The following is a 17701-nucleotide window of genomic DNA, read 5'->3' as shown; positions in this document are numbered from 1 at the left end:
AACAAAGGCTATGCTGTGTGTCCGCATGCTCTTTTGCAAACCAGGAGGACAACCATGAGAGAGGAAAACCTATTCCCCAGGATGAGAAGGCCAGGAGTTCCCATGTCCTTTTCTTTTTCCTGGGTCCCTCATCCATCCTTGGTGACCCACCCCCAGTACCTGGTCCTGACACCTGGGACAGATCCACATGCCCTTAGGAATTGTTTTCAGGGGTGGCTCTAAGCAGTCCAGATGATACACACGGGAACAGGTGTCACACATCAGCAACTGGCCACTCTTTCTGCAAACGCTGCAAAAATCCTCATGGATATCACCCTGTGAGACAGAGAGGAAAGGTAAGGAAAATGATAAAGGTGGTGAAAACTCAATGTTACCTTTTGCACTGTGGATGTACCTAAGTGTCTTTGAAAGTGAGCTGATGACACAGAGATGGCCCTCCAATTTTACTGTTACAAAAAGCAGGAGTTTCCAATGGCACAAAGCCCCACCTGCTCCACAAAGCTCAATTTCTGGGGTGGCAATTTATCATTAAAGACTTCCTTTACATCTTCAGACTTAAGAGTAAAAATTTAACCATATAAATTAGAGTTTACAGCAAAGATCTCCTGTTATCTGGGACAAATTTAACTGCTTAGGTAACAGTTTGGCATTTCCAACACCAAGACTCCAATTCACAAATCAGACACTATCAGGCACTGATCCACTGACAAAAGTATCTCACATTAACAGGAACAAAGTTTATTATCTATCATGTTAGAGGGAGTTTAAAAAGAATTTGGAAATACAGAAAAGAAATAATGATTTATTGAACCTCCTGCTCACTTAGGGAAATGTTCCCCAAGTGAATGTTAAACTGGGAAAGCCCAAGTCAAGAGCAAAGAGCTCAATGCACACTTCTGACACGGGACCGGAGCAGCCACAGCCACAGCTGACAAGGCTCTGCAGAACCAGCACTCAGCACCCGCTGCTCACATCCAGTGGATGGCTTTATTCTTCCCATAAAATATTTCACTAGACAGAGAAAGCAGCCCAGTCCACTCCACTGTGCCCTTTGTGGTGGTTCACTAGGTGCTCAAGGAAGCCCGCTGGGCCTCAGAACAGGAGGGACCAGCAAACAATAAGAAAGCCCAACTATTTACAATTTGGAGGATATAGGGAAAATAAAATCAAGAGCTCTTATAAAGGTGTGTTCCTCCATCAAGCTGACGTGCGACCTGTTCTTTGGATAGGATTGACACATATGGACTAAGATGGCAGGGAAGGGAGCTGAAGGACGAGCTGGTGGACTCCCAGTAAGCCAGCGCTGGCACACTGCTTTAGGATGTCTGAAGCTTCCACTAGAATCTTACCACAGGACTACAGAGGAAGCAGCCAGACAGTGATGCCTAGCCCTTCCTCTACTACCACACCATTGAGGGAACACTTCTTTCCAATCATATAGGAAATCATGTGGGAAACTCCCTTTGTATGTTTGTGCATGTGAACATGTGCACGTATCTCTCCAGCTCCATCCTTCAAATTTCGTATTTACATATACTATGGCAGTAGTGTCTAGCATTTGTGTTGGGATTTCTGTGTACTCAAAATCACTGAGAACCTCTGAGATAGTTATAGACTCACAGAAAGTTATAGCAACAGTACACTGAAAATAATATACAACTCAAAGAATACATGTCAGCATTAAATAACCATGCTATCACATTGGAAATTGTATCTCCAGGTCTCCAGTCTTGTGAAAGAGTGTAGAAATGATGCTGAATGTGTCAGTACTACTATGGACACAATTTTGATTTGTACACCCTGGAAAGTGCCAGTGCCTCTAGACCACACTTTTTTTGGGGGGGTGGGGGGGTTGGATTTGGTTTTTTCAAGACAGGGTTTCTCTGTGTAGCCCTGGCTGTCCTGGAACTCACTCGGTAGACCAGGCTGGCCTCGAACTCAGAAATCCGCCTGCCTCTGCCTTCCAGAGTGCTGGGATTACAGGAGTGCGCCACCACCGCCTGGCTTCTAGACCACTCTTTGAGAACTGCTCTACCCTAACACTTTAAATACAAAATTCCCAGAATGTCAGAATGAGTATAAAATACAGGGACAGTTCATCCATCAAGGTCAGGCTTTACTTCAAGAGTGGAGATCAAAAGGCCTAACCCTGGTGACAGGTCATAAGCAAACAAAAAGCAAACTGTGCCTGACCATGACCCTGCTGGGAACATGCTGCCCCCACAAAGTCTGCTTTCCTGTGCTGAGGATTTATCCTTAGTCAGCAAATCTTCCATTCTCATAAAAATGATGGCAACTACAAAGTGCGTCCTGAGGATCAGTGTCTGGCTGGGTCTGTATCTCAAGCCCTGGATGGTTATTGATCCCCAGGAAATGCTCGGCTCTCAACTGTTATTGTTTAATTAATGTCGAAGCTTATGCTACCCGGCAGCAAACACAGAGAACCCTGTGTGCTGATTTTAATCACAGCTGCTGTTGGGATACTGTAAAAGTAGGAAGTCAATTATCTTTTTAAAAAAATGTATCCCACTGGGTTTAACTTGGGAAGTGTTGAACATTTTTAGTGGTTTCAGAAAAGCATACTTTGACTTTAGATTTATGAAAAGAACAATGTTCACGCTTTAAGATGAAACCTGGTAAAAGCTTTTAGTTTGTGATTTGACTGGAGCAGACCTTTTAGGTCTAGTCTTTAAAACAAAATTAAAAAAGAAAATAAACTCAACCAAAGAATGTAGACAAGGGTAACGTGTCATAAGTAGTAACTCATGAGACAAGCCCTTCCCCAGCACTGTGCAGCACAGCAGGGGTCAGGGGCCTGCTGCCTTTGACCACATTGGACTGGGGAGAGCTGGAAGTCTTCAGTACTGGCAAACATGGTCTCTGACAGGGGCTGCTGGTGCTTGTTAGCTTGCCAGTTTGAATCCTGCATCAGTTACTAAGGCAAACGTTAGGAAGAATGGTTCCAAGTCTTTAGAATCAGGGTGAGTTCGTAGCAGCAGATATGTCCAAGGAAGGAAATGCTGGGAGTAGAACTCTCCTGTGACCCCACTTCTCCAAAGATAATATTTTGTTTGTTGCCCCCAGAATTCTAACTTAGGTGCTTAAATGGCATTCTCAGGGGCAGGATTGTGACATTAATAAGTCATGAGCACTTTCAACTTACAGGGTCATTGTGTCTACGACATCAACAGTAAGCTCTGCAGTTCCTAAGAGATGAGGACAGGGACAAAGAAGCTCTTGCTTTGTTGCTTCAAGCCTGTGGCCCTTGTCATCTTCCATAAATGTTAGTGTCAGCCTTCTGGTTGTTCAGGCTATGAACTTTATATTTATCCTTGAGAATTTTTTTTTCATGACTCAATTTAATCTACGTGACTCGTCAGATTACAAACAGAACTGGCCAGAGCAGATGCCATCCCTGCATCTACTGCTCCATCAGGACCAGTCACCAGTCACTGTCTTTTGTCTGGACCTCCCTATTGGCCTCCCTGTTTCATTCCATCCTTCCCAAGGTTTCTTTCTATACAGTGCTCCTTTCAAAACCCAGACAGTTCTATAAGCATCAGGAACCATCAAAAGAGGCCAAAGTCTCTGGGTAACAGTCTGGCAGTCTCAAAGCTACCTCCAAGCAGAGTGAAAACAGACTTTCACAAGTGAAAAAAATTCAATGGGAATTATCTCAGGAGATAAAAGTCAACAAGAGGCTGACAGCACACGCCCTGCTGTGACACACTGAGAAGGGCCTGCCACCCCTGAATCCAGGCTCCTTCAACAAGCTATGCTTCAGTCTACTTTGGAGGGAACTAGCACAGTTCAGTGGGACAAACTCAACAGAGTAACTGTGCCACTGAAAAGGACACTACCATTAGGAAAAACACAATGGCCTAAGAGGTCCTAGTGAGACATCTCAGTGGGTGCACACACTTGTCACTAAGCCTGACATCTAAGTGAGACCCACACAGTGGAAGGAGAAAACTGACTCCCAAAGGCTGCTTTTGACCTCCACACATGTGCCATGGCAAGGACACAGACACAGACACATATACACATGTTCTAAATGAACAAATTGTAATTTAAAAAAGGATGGCCTGAGAAACCATTTCAGAATAAAGGAGAGTTAGGTGATACAACCAGGCTGATAAATGCCAGAGTGACATCAGACAAATGCAATTACTGGGTTAGGTGAAAACATTGGACTATGAACTTAGTATTACATGCTGAGATGTAACCATTGTTAAATTCCTGTAACATTGTAACAACATGGAAGCTACACAGCAGAATACTGTTATTCTTAGAAGTAAAGATTCTAGTTTTTTGTTTTTGTATTTTTATTTTTTGAGGTAGGATTTATCTGTGAAGCCCTGTCCTAGGATTCACTCTGTAGACCAGGCTGGACTCGAGATCTGCCTATCACTGCCTCCTGAATCTGGGATTAAAGGTATGTGCCTCCACACCCCACTGAGGTGAAGATTCTTAATTGACTCAGAAAACAAAAACAAAAAATGTGCATGCATGTGTTTGCATGTGTAGGTAGGTGCAAGCACACAAAGAAACAAAAACAATCTGTCAATCAGAGCAAATGGTGATACTGTGTGCTGCATTGCCCTGCAGCCTGTCTACAGGTGATACCGTGTACTGCATCACGCTGCAACCTGTCTACAGGTGCCAGAGTCTTCACAGTCAAACAAACTGTGTAACTGGAGAATTATTTCATCCCTTTACTAAAGTCCTCTGGCAGTCTCCCATTGTACTGAGAAGAAGAGCCGTGTATGAGCAGGCCTATCCCCTCTCTGGGCACACTTTCCCACACATAGCTGAGAGGTCGCCTCTCCCTTCAGGGATGATGCCTTCGCCTTCTGGGCACTTCTGTTCCATTCCTCCTCCTTGTGGTCATCTGTGCCTGACAGGTTACATATCAGTTCCCTTGTTGTCTCCCTCTTCCTACAGAACACAAGCCCCCCTGAGTGCTGCATTGCTTGGCTGTTCCTTGATTGGATCCCAGCCTCATGAGCTTGTTCATCAGAACATCTTAGTCCTGGAATCTGTTTCTGAACAGTTCCACCAACACAGGACCTCATGCACTTCTGGAGCTGTGCCTACTGTGCAGCAGGGCTCTGGAAGTATCCACCTTGCTCATGTTCAACCTCCAGCACAGCAGTGACATAAAGCGCTCAACTACAGCCCCTGTCCCCACCCTCCTCTGAGAGCTCATTCACAGTTGAGCAAATGCAGACTCTGAAACCCTGGGCTCCCCGGATTTATGTTGCTATGACTCTCAAGGACATGGAACACTGTGACCCCGTGAGAAAGCTGCCTGGAGAAGTCTGCGGGCATGCCGCAGCATTCCCTGCTAGTCCAGGGCGAGCACGGAAGGGTCAGTCTGTGAGGACATAGCATAGGACAATGCTTTCCCATGTTAGCTCTCTCCCCAAGTTACTTACGTCTGTGGAGGTGGGGCTGGGCAAAGACACAGGCTGAACAGGTGCAGGGAAAGTGAATGTGGTCTCTGTCTTTTCATTTTCAGGGGAGTCGGGATGACTGGATGGGGGGGATGTTGGGGTAAGGGCTCCAAACCCCAGCACTGCATTGTATTTTGGAGGACGACCTATATACCAAGAGAAGGGAACAAAAGGGGAGAAGGGGAGGGAAAGACAGGGGAAATGATCTTACATACCTTTGGCCAGTGTTCCTCATTGGCTAGCATGGAAAGGGAAGTGAGGTAGCAGACAGAAGGTTAATACACAGGCCAGAGGAAGGAAAAGAAGCAAAGATGTCAATGTCATTAGAAACGGCTACATGAACCCTAAAAGAATGGAGGAGAAGAGAGCCCCGGAGCATGGCTAAAGGTACTGGCATCTGTAAGGAGACCCTTCTTGGGCAGATCATGGTCATGCCTGGATTATCACACCTGAGGATTCTTTTTTTTTCTTTTTTTTTTTTTTTTGGATTTGGTTTTTTCGAGACAGGGTTTCTCCGTGTAGTCCTGGCTGTCCTGGAACTCACTCTGTAGACCAGGCTGGCCTCGAACTCAGATCCACCTGCCTCTGCCTCCCAGAGTGCTGGGATTACAGGCTTGCACCACCACCACCCGGCACACCTGAGGATTCTAACAGGAGGAGGCTAAAGCCGGACCAGAGTTTATCATCTGTGTGTTTTCTGCATTAGTCATCAAGGGGTTTCTGCAGCTATCAGTGCTAATGACCCTCTGTTCCCGTGAATGGGCTTACTCAGCATTTCTGCTTTCCTGTGTCTCTTGCTAACACTTCAGACCTTCCTGCTGGTTGGGTGGAAGAAGGCAATGTGAGAAGGCAGAATTCCAGTCAATTATTCTGGCCCTCTGCTGTCAGAGCCACTGTGAGGGAGTTTCTAGGAACAGCTGGAGTGTAATAGTGTTAGGAAGTCAAGGGAATTCACAGGCTTCTAAGCCTTGGGGATCCCATACAGTGGTCTGAGCGCTTCCTCTGCCTCACAGCACCAACAGTCATGGACTACATGTTTAAGGAGAGGGCAGGGTGGTTTTTTTCCTCAAAAGGCCCAATCTGAAGCAATTTACAAACCGTCTAAAAAAGTAGAGCCCAGCTCACAGGACATCTAGGGCAGTCACTCTTTTTTTTTTTTTTTTTTTTTTTTCGAGACAGGGTTTCTCTGTGTAGCCCTGACCGTCCTGGAACTCACTCTGTAGACCAGGCTGGCCTCGAACTCAGAAATCCGCACCTGCCTCTGCCTCTCAGAGTGCTGGGATCAAAGGCGTGTGCCACCACCGCCTGGCCTTTGGGCAGTGACTCTTACCACATATCTAAATCAAGGTCAATGTCTCCAGAGAGTTGGGTGATAGCTTCTAACTTGTAAGTTAGAACCTGTCATTATATACAAGCCCAACATACCAAAGTCAGGAAATGCCAGTGAAGTCAGATTTCCCTACAAGCACTGGTGAAGGCTTCCCCACCAATCACAGTCTGTCAGGGTCATACATAGCTACCATGATGGTCAGACAACATACTAGTACTGCCTGTGTCGGTCAGACAGAGCGCGAGTTACAAAGAGACTTGCCTGGTTTTTCTCCAAAGAATCAAGTGCTTTAAGGAAAAAAAGTCAACAGCGAGTCCGCTGTTCACCCAAGCAAGGCACAGCCTAGGCACTTGAAAGCAGGCTTTAGTCTCTGATCTTTCTGGCTTATTTTACTATTGTTCTCTACACATATACTATCTCCCAGCAGACCAATTAATTGAGGCCTCTGGCTGGGGCCCTCTTATAAGAGAACTGTGTGGTCACTATAAAGAGCTGAACACAAAACCAAAGAAGTAACTTATGACTATGGCCCAGAGCAGTACAAAGCAGTAACGGAAGGTTTCCCATCTGTATGGGCTTGTTACTTGCAGGACAAGCCTGATAAAGGGTCACTCATGTCACTAAGGCTGGCTGTGCCTCAAGAAGATACATTAGTAGCTCTGCCCAAGGCAAAGGTTAGGGTAACCTGAGAAGTCTCCAATGGCTCTGAGTCTAAGTGCAAGTACAAAGATCAGCATGCTAGGCACCTTCTCTGCAACCTTTCCGGCCTGCAACTGTAATTCAGGGACACATTACCACATGGAGAAAGGGACCTTGGGATGTATTACTGACATCAGAGAGTGATTTCAGTACCTTGTTTATGAGTCTAAGCCTTTGCTATGAAGACCTATTTAGACCTGTGTGGTAAGAGCGGTTGCTCTTTGTCCTGCCTAGAGTAGGTGTGGAGGAGGAGACCCAACAGTGTTGTCAGGACCTCTGCACGGGGGAGCCTGCTTTAACAGCTTGCTTTTCTTCCTTAGCTCGAGATGCTCACTGATAAAAGATTCTAAGTTCTCTTCCTGGAAAGTCTGCAGAGCACAGCAACGCAGCCCCATTCTACTCTCACTGGAACAGGAAAACTGAAACAGTATGAGAAACACCTTGGCAACAGCCGTGCTAGGCAGCTTAAAGATGCCAAATACTTCCTTTCACACGCTGTTCTGTTCACTGAGCTATTCATGGATGGCCTGCCATGCTTGGGCAGAAATGCTGCATTACGCCATTTTCCCGAGCCAGCTGAGCCAGGACCCAGAAAGTCAGCTTCAGCCCTGTGTTCTTAACCCTGTGGGCTAAGAAATCTCTCTTTTCCTCCATGTTCTCAGAAAACAACAAACACTATTTTAAACGGATAGAGCAGCTAGGTTCTAGGACAATGGTAAAGAGGGAGGGAGAAGGAAAAGAAACAAGAGAGAAAGCAAAGGCAAAAGCAAGCCAGGGTGTTTTAAAATGACACTCACCTCTCTTCCGCGTCCCGGGATGCATTGTGCTGTTAAGGTAAGTGACTGCACTCTTCTTCCGCTTTGGAGAGTTAAGAAGGAAAGGTTGAATAGCACGGTTATCACAGACACTGCAAACACTCCTAGCCCACGCTAACTAGTCGGCCAACCATCCCAAGGCCTCAGCACTAATGAGTTTGACTGCATGTATTTGGCTCTGAGAGAATATTCCAAAAGGGCCTGCCTCTGCTTCATGACAGCATAGTCAAATGCAGATGGATTAAAACTGTAAGGTAGGAGTGTATCTACTCAAACTCCAAAACCGTATGAGGTGAGCAGTGACTGACAAAAGCCAATGAGCTGTGAGCAGAGAAGCCCATCACTTCACAGAGCTGAAGAGGCTGAGTTCAGATGGATGTGCTCTTAGCTGGCTTTCAGGGGGAGGGGCTAACAAGCCATAGGTAAAGTCAGGGCTTGAGGAAGGAAGGATGGGCCAGTGCTGGCGGGAGTACCTCTGGCTCAAAGACGGCCCCACTGTACACCGGGTTTGCTGTTGTTCTTCTCTTTCGCTCCTGCCTCTTGCTTTGGATTTCTTGAGAAAAGAAAAGGCTTTGGTTAGAAGGCAAGAATGAAGACGCTACGGACCAGAAGTGCACTGTGTAATGTGCTGGCTTTCCTGCGGCCAATAAAGAACAGGGGAAAGGCTCTGTTTCACTAAGTCCTCAGCAGAAGCAAGCACACTTCTCATGCTGTCCTCCAGAGTGCTGCTCTGGGAACAAGGGTGATGCTGTGGTCCACACCTATAAACAACCATTCTTGTTTATTTTTAGACTGCTCTGTGTACAGGTCTGCATGAGCTGTATCTATAGACTACCAGCCAGAACTCAGCACTCCCGAATTAAATACTTAGGGCACTGAGCTTTCTAACTGTCCTTGGAACCCTGATGTCCAGACCCTGGAGGATACAGACAAGGACTCGTCAAAAGAGCACTTGCTACTGTTGTGAGACAAAGACCAGGAGCTACCTTCATTCAGGATCTGGGACGGTTCCTGGGACAGGAGTGTGAATGATACCAGGAAGGGAAGGGCCTACACATTACATGGACAGGGACAATTCCTTCTCTATAGGAAATCCTGGTCACACTGGCTGAATCATATTTTATTATGTTCCAGTTTTCTATTCTAGAAACATCACTTTTAGGAACAAAGCTAGAAAGAAGACCATACTGAGAAAAATCTTCTCTTACCTTCTAGATGGTCATGTGTTACCAACCCTAGAGACACCATGAAGGCAAGTTTCTGTGCCAGAGAAGAAAAGAATATATTTTAGTCTTGGATCTTACAAAGTCAATCTTAGGTTTCCTAGTCAGAAAGCCGGAAAGCCGCTCTGACAGGCCAGAGTCATACGAAGAGCCATCACAGAGGCTTTCTGTTCTAGAGTGACTCTAGCTTGGATATTTTACTCAGAAGACTCTTCTGAGTGGGAAGCATGCAGAGGAGCTAGAGCCCCCCAAGAACGCAGGCTTCAGTTCTAAGCATGCCACCATTCACCACAAGGCTGCCATTACTTTTTTGCCATTACTTTTGTGAATGATTTTTATATGTTTTTCAGCACCTTTTGGTTAAAGTTCTGGCCCTTTAAAAAATAAAATTGATTTCACATCAGAAAGAAATACATTTGGTGCTGGCTTCACAAAACCCAGGCTGGTTCAATAGTGCTTTCCCTTTTCACTTAAACAGAAGAAAAGGCATGAGGCTTTGATGGCCGTCTGGCATGGTTTCACTATGGAGAATGTACCGGGGACAGAGGTTTGTAACTGGTCTTGGAGAGCTCCATCACCAGCTATTTACCAACACAACCAGACTACCACTTAGAGTGTCAAGATGAAATGTTCTCTTGTCCATGGACATATCACCTGTGCTGGAGCTGGGCTCATTTACTGCTTATGTCACAGTGAGGATGTCACCATCTTCAGCCCACTCTCTGCTCAGTGGGCCACTGTGAGCCACTGATTCCTTTGAGATTTAGAGCTGTGATAAAGTGGTCCTGACAAAGCTGAGCACACAGTGACAGGCTACAATGTAAACTGACATCCACTGAGGGCACTGCTGCTGCCTGATATATGTCGTCTGAGACAAGCACAGCACGGCTTTCCTAAGAGCACAACAGGATGTACATAAAACATCATTTCAGAGCTCTTGCTTTCTGCACCCGTGTGCAGGCCCTCAGGACTAAGAAAACTGCCCAGGTCCATCCGACTTGATAATCACTACTGTGTGAAAGAACACCCCATGCCTCAGACCTGACAAAGCCTGGCAGAGATGGTACTACCTGAGGGTTCTCTTCTCGTTTTGGTTTTGGTGCAGCAGGTGGGGTGACAGTACGGCTCTCTGCTTGTTTCTCCTCTGTTTCTGTGTGGGATTTAACTGTCTAGGAGAGAACAATTAGGTGAAAATTCAGAATTTCATATTAAAAGAATTAAAAACAGTTTGACTATGACCAAGAAGAAAATAATATACTCAAATTTGAAACATTAACTTTCAAGTTCATATGATATATTTTGTTGAGGAGGAAGTAAAATGTAATGTAAAAGTCCAGCTGAAGACCCTGGACTGAATGACTGGGTTGAATATGAATCTATAAATACAATCAGATAAAAGCGTTCCTGTATATCAAATGATATGATAGCAGGTAACACCTGCTGCCCAGCCTGATAACCCCAAGTTTGATCAGCCCGAGACCCACATGGAGGACAGCGACAGTTAACGTCCCTCTCGTGTTCTGGTCTCTACCATGGCACAGGGTACAATACATGACAATATTTTAATAGAAGGCAAACCAGGGCTCAGAGGTTAAAAGCACTTTTTTAAGGGCAAAGAAAACCAAATCTGAGGTGGTTTTCCTTGGCTGCAGGCTGCGGTGGTTTCTAGAAACACCCACATCATTATATAAGGGTCAGGCTCTGTTCACATGTGCTTACAATCACACAGCACAATAGGCTCCTTCTAGCCCAAGCTCTTTCTCAGAATCACCACAGTGACTGCCTCATAGGAGGCTCGAGCTCCCCAGGCCCTTCTAGAAGCACCCGGTGCACACAGCAGCACTGGCCACACTAACAGCTGATGACACAACGGTAGCTTGAGCAAGGGTGGCTTTGCATCGCTGTTCTTTTTTGAGTAATGGCTAGTTGTTTTATGAATTCTGTAGAAATAAGTTTTTTTTTTCATTTTTTTTTATTCGATATAATTTATTTACATTTCAAATGATTTCCCCTTTTTCTAGCCCCCCCAAAAGTCCCTTAAGTCCCCTTCTCTTTCCCTGTCCTCCCACCCACCCCTTCCCACTTCCCTGTTCTGGTTTTGCCGAATACTGTTTCACTGAGTCTCTCCAGAACCAGGGGCCAGTCCTCCTTTTAGAACAGTAGACACAGAACTATAAATACAAACTTAATTTACTTTTAAAAACCAGTAAAAATGATAGATGCAATGGTCTTTTTGTAAGGTAACTACAAGTCATTAAGTAAATCAGAATAAACGTATCTGATTGTTGCAGGCTGGAGCTGAGAACAAGGTTTTATCCATATAAAAAAGACACCAAAGGTTCTCAGAATCTTTATGCTGTGAAACAATGTACTAGATCCGAAAGAGCTTTCACCTTTTTCCTTGGCTTTTTTTCACACTGTGCCTCTGGCTTTGCACACTGTTACATGAGCAAATGTTAGACCTGCTTATCAACCACTGCTCTCCAACAGAGTCCTACTATAAGAATCCACGTGTACTATAAGCATCCTGAAGAGGGGCTGTTTATATATTCCTTATCACCACTGCAAGCCCAGTGTCCCCTAGTGCTGGCATTCAATAAAGCACTGACCTCCAGGAAAATCAATCCAATTTCTTTCTTTCTTTTTTTTTTTTTTCAGTTTGAATCTGAGTGTATCTTGCACTTTCAATCAAGGGTTTTTATACATTAAAAAAGAAAGAATTATTACAACTCTGAGAAGATGTGTTCAATGAAGCAGTCACAGATAGGACAGATATCACGGTAGTCACTTGGCCCAGTAAAGCACACAAGTCATTCAAGACTAGTGGCAGGATTTCAAGAGCAGGCTAATAAACTTTTATGGTCAGTTATTATTTAACATCTAGTACCCGATTGTTTTGTGAATGTTCAAAATGTAAATTTAAACTATTTTAATTCTTTTTATTTTTTAATATATATTTTTATTTTCTATATTCTTTGTTTACAATCCAAAAGCTTTCCCCTTTCCCAGTTCCCCCTCCCCATATGTCCCATACGTCCTCTTCTCTCCATCCATTCTCCTATCTTTCCCCCTCCCTTTTCTCTGTCCTGGTACTCCCCTACAATGCTGGATCAAGCCTTTCCAGGATTAGAGAGAGCCCTCTTCTTCCTTCTTCATGGGAATCATTTGAAAAGAATACACATGGAATGCAATCATTGATAAGTGGATATTAATTAGCCCTGAAGCTCTGAATACTGAAGATACAATTAGCATATCAATCCATTTTCAATCTCTCAACCCCTTCTCCTCCTTCCTTAACCACACAGTTTTTAGTTTAGCTCAAAAGGGCCTATTTCCTCCATAAAGCAAACTGTCAAAGGGAAAGTCATAGCAACATAACTAAGGTCCAAGGTATGCAGAATTAGCTTATTTTTGTGACTTTGAGTGTGGAAGGACAAGACAGAAAGAAAGGTCAGTCACAGGGTTTGTATTCCATTCCTATGTGAAACAGTTCCTGGAACTTCTCTTGTATTTCCATGGATAAGCAAAGACTTGATGGAATACCCCTGGGCAAGACAACCTCCCTAAAAGACAGAACATACTGAGGACACCAAAATCAAAAAGCCCCATCCAAACAAAAACAAGACAATCAAGACACTCAGAGAGCAGGGTGCTTTCCTTTCTCTCAAGGACCTCTTTGTTTAGTTGTTTGTTTGGTTGTTTGGTTGATTTGGTTTTTCGAGACAGGGTTTCTCTGTGTAGCCCTGGCCGTCTTGGAATTCACTCTATAGACCAGGCTGGTCTTGAACTCAGAAATCCACCTGCCTCTACCTCCCAAGTGCTGGGATTAAAGGCGTGCGCCGCCGCCACCACCACCCGGCTTCTTAAGGACCTCTTGCTCTGGGGAAGATCATCTGTCATGCCAGTCTGCAGTTAAGCCTTATGATAACTGTAGCTCCAGCCAAGTACTTTAATTACAAACATTTGAGAGACCTGGAGCCCAAACTATCCAACTAACCTGCAGACAGAAGGCAGAGAGGCAACATTCTTAAAAGAATGAGTAAAACAAACAAAAACACAGAACAAAAAAGGCCATCAACTAACAATCCCATATTGTATTAAAACTGTCCTTAATGAAGGATAAGCTAAGATCAGATAAACAAATGTTAAGGGTATCCACTGCTAGTGCATCTGCCTTAAAGAAAAGACAGCATCCTTAGCCTTTCAGCTTCATGAGGTCCTACTTAGTATCTTAGTGTCCGAGCATCAGTGTTCTCTCCAGGATGCTGTCTCTTGGGCCAATGTGTTCAAGGCTCTTTCCCACTTACTGTACCATCAGGTTCAGTGTGTCTGGCTTAATGTTTATTTTGTTGGACTTGAGTTTTATGTAGGGTGATAGACATGGATCTATTTGCATTCTTCTACATGCAGACATGTAGTTAGACCAGCAACATTTGTTAAAAATGCTTTTTTTCCCATTGTATATTTCTGGCTTCTTTATCAAAAATCAAGTATCCAGAGGTATTTGGACTTATTTCTGGGTCTTTGATTCTATTCCATTGATAAATCTGTCTGTTGTTGTTTTTCTATAGAAGTCGAGTATTATTCTCTTAATGTCTGTAAGAACTGAGTTGGAATCCTGATGGGAACTGCACCGAGGCTATAGATTGCTTTTGGTGAGATGGTCGTTTTACTATATTAATCCAACTAATCCACAAGTATGGGAGAACTTTCCATCTTCTCATATTGTCTTCAATTTCTTTCCTCTAAGACTTGAAGTCATTGTTATACAAGTCTTTCACTTGCTTAGCTGTCCCAATATATTTTATATTATTTGTGGCTATTGTGAAGGGTGTTGTTTCCCCGATTTCTTTCTCAGCCCACTCGTTCGTATATAGAAGAGATGTTGATGTTTTTGAGTTATTCTTGTATGTAGCCAACTCACCAAAGGTGTTTATCAGTTGGTAGAATTTTTGAGGTCATGTATGCATATTATAATCATCTAAGAATAGAAATGCTTTGACTTCTTCCTTTTCAATTTGTAATTCCTTGATTTTCAGTTGTCTTATTGCTCTAGCTAAAACTTCAAGTATTGTATTAAATAGATATGAGAGCAGACAACCTTGTCTTGTTCCTGATTTTAATGGAATTGCTTTGAGTTTCTCTCCATTTAATTTGATGTTGGCTATAAGCTTGCTGTAAACTGCCTTTATTATGTTTAGGTATGCCCCTTGTATCTATAATCTCTGTAAGACTTTTATCATGAAGGGGTGTATTTGAGGAGTATTGGTATTAGCTCTTCTTTGAAAGTCTGGTAGAATTATGTGCTAAAACCATCTGGCTCTAGCCTTTCTTTGTTTGGCACACGTCTCAGGGTTTTACTCTGTGAATAGACACCATGACCAAGGCAACTCTTTTTTTTCTTTTTCCTTTTCCCTGTTCTCTTCTACCTCTTGCTCCAGCCCGACTTACTCCGGCCTACAGATTTTTAATTTGTTTCCATTATGGATGGTAGTGAGCCACCATGTAGTTGCTGGGATTTGAACTCATGACCTCCATAAGAGCAGTCAGTGCCATCTCACCAGCCCCCAAGGCAACTCTTAAACATTTAATTGGGTCTGGCTGACAGGCTCAGAGGTCCAGTCCATTATCATCAAGGCAAGAACATGACAGCATCCAGGCAGGCATGGTGCAGGAGGAGCTGAGAGTTCAACATCTTCATCTCAAGGCTGCTAGCAGAATACTGGTATCCAAAGAGCTAGGATGAGGCTCTTAAAGCTCACGTCCACAGTGACACACCTACTCCAACAGGGTCACGCATTCTAACTCTACCCTAACCCTAACCCTAACCCTAACATTCTAATTCTGGGCCAAACATACACAAATCATCACAGGAGACTTTTAATGACCTCTCCTATTTCCTTAGGGGTTATAAGTCTATTTAAATTGTTTATCTGATCTCGATTTAACTTTGGTAAGTAATATCTATCAAGAAAATCGTTCATTTCTTTTAGTGTTTTCAATTTTGTGGAGTACAGGTTTTTGAAGTATGATCTAATGGTTGCTTGGGTTTCCTTGATGTCTGTTGTTATATTCTCACTTTTGTTTCTGATTTCATTAATTTGGATATTCTCTCTCTGTATTTTAGTGGAAAAAGATTTTCATTAACTCCACATCTGACAAAGGGCTAATATCCAAAATATACAAAGAACTCAAGAAACTAGATATGAGGGCTCGAGAGATGGCTCAGCAGTTGAGCACACAGGCTATTCTTTCAGAGGACCCAGGTTCAATTCCCAGCTTCCACAGGGCAGCTCACAACTGTTTATACCTCCAGTTCCAGAGGATCCAACACCCCCACACAGATATACATTCAGGCAAAACACCAATGCACATAAAATAAAAATTTAAAAAAAGAAACTAAACACCAGTAAATTAAATAATCCCACTTAAAAATGAGGTACAGATCTAAACAGAGAATTCTCAACAGAAGAATCTCAAATGGCCAAGAAATGCTTAAAGAAATGCTCAACATCCTTAACCGACGAGGAAATGCAAATCAAAATGATTCTGAAATTCCATCTTAACTCCTGTCAGAATGGCTAAGATCAAAAACTCAAGGGACAGCACATGCTGGAAAGGATGTGGAGCAAAGGGAAAACTCCTCCATAATAAAAACCTGTATAGCTACTTTGGAAATCAATATGGCAGTTCCTCAAAAATTGGGAATGAATCTGCCTCAAGACCTAGCTATACTAATCCTGGGCATATCCCAAGGGACAATCCATCAAACGGACAGTTGCTCAGCTAAGTTCATAGAAGCTTTATTTGTAATAGCCAGAAACTGGGAACAAACTAGATGTTCCTCAATGGAAGAATGGTAAAGAAAATGTGATACATTTACACAATGGAGTAGTACCCAGCTATTAAAGAAACTAACATCATAAAATTTGAAGGGAAATGGATGGAACTAAAAAACAATCATCCTGAGTGAGGTAAACCAGATCCAGAAAGACAGATATGGTATGTACTCACTTACAAGTGGATATGAACTATAAAGTAAAAGATAATCATGCGCCAACTCACAGTACCAGAGAGGCTGAGTAACAAGGAGGATTCAAAGGGGGACACATGGATTCCCCTGGGAAGGGAAAATAAAACAGATTTTGAAGATGGGCTGGGGGCAATTGGGAATGGAAACAGGTGGAATCCAGTGGGGTATGCTTAGGGAGAGAGCACTGGGAGAGACATCTGTAATTGGGGGCATTTCGGGGGTGAGGCAGAAACCTAGTGCAGTGGAAACTCCCAGAAGTCCACAAGGGTGACCTAGTGAAGATGCATAGTAATGGGAATATGGAGCATGGCCATTATAAAAGAACTGCCCATCTTCTGTAACCAGGCACGGTTCCAGTAGACAGATTGGGACACCAACCCAGCCACAAAACCTCTGACCTAACAATTTGTCCTGCTGAGGGAGTGGCCAATGAATAATGGATACAATTTGAGGCATACACCAGGAGAGGAAACCCATGCCTAGGATAGAATCAAACATGACTGGCAAACAAACAAACAAAACCACTAAAAACCCAACAACAACAACAACAACAAATAAACCAAAACAATCAATCATTCCTAATGTTATGTTCTGCTATACTTGTAAACTGGAGCCTAGCATAACCATCATCAGAGAGATTTCATTTAAGGACTATTGGAAACACATGCAGAGACCCACAGCCAAACATTAATTGGAGTTTGGGGAATCCTGTAGAAGAGGGAAAAGGATTGTAGGAGGTAGAGATATCAAGGACACAGGAAATGGCCACAGAATGAGCTAATCAGGGCTCATAGGGACATAATATAACCATCCCTCCATGCCTTCAAACCTAGCAAGGGTGGAGGCAGGGCGGGGAATGTCTGAATTCAGGGCAAGCCTGGGCTATAGAGCGAGACCCTGCCTCAAAATTAACCAATGAACAAAACCCCCAAATTGGTACTTTGGGCAAAACACTCAATAAAAGTTATAAATTGCTAGAGCCAAGGAATAAGATGAAATAATGAAAAGGCAGAAGAGGGAACATTATTCCTAATCTCACGGTCAGGGGAGAGCATTTTTAAGAAAATATATCAGATAATTCCATGATGATTATGTAACACAAAAGAAATAGACAGGTCTCTACAAGTAAACTACCCAAACTGATC

General features: G+C 43.6%; 1 protein-coding gene across 22 annotated transcripts in view; it reads right to left on the bottom strand.

Moving 5' to 3' along the window:
- The window catches only part of Phf21a (PHD finger protein 21A), a 182984-nt gene that overhangs the window by 7829 nt on the left and 157454 nt on the right, over nucleotides 1-17701 (bottom strand). For all 22 annotated transcript variants that reach the window (XM_052183022.1, XM_052183011.1, XM_052183007.1 and 19 more), the window contains 6 exons: nucleotides 10594-10692; nucleotides 9509-9560; nucleotides 8774-8853; nucleotides 8283-8343; nucleotides 5439-5602; nucleotides 160-315 (listed from right to left, as the gene is read on the bottom strand). In XM_052183022.1, the coding sequence (XP_052038982.1) occupies nucleotides 160-315; nucleotides 5439-5602; nucleotides 8283-8343; nucleotides 8774-8853; nucleotides 9509-9560; nucleotides 10594-10692 (612 nt within the window). The remainder of the gene's footprint in view (nucleotides 1-159; nucleotides 316-5438; nucleotides 5603-8282; nucleotides 8344-8773; nucleotides 8854-9508; nucleotides 9561-10593; nucleotides 10693-17701) is intronic.

This window comes from Apodemus sylvaticus, chromosome 5, assembly GCF_947179515.1.
Source record: "Apodemus sylvaticus chromosome 5, mApoSyl1.1, whole genome shotgun sequence".
Taxonomy (NCBI): Eukaryota; Metazoa; Chordata; class Mammalia; order Rodentia; family Muridae; genus Apodemus; species Apodemus sylvaticus.
This window is presented reverse-complemented; position numbering and strand designations above follow the sequence as displayed.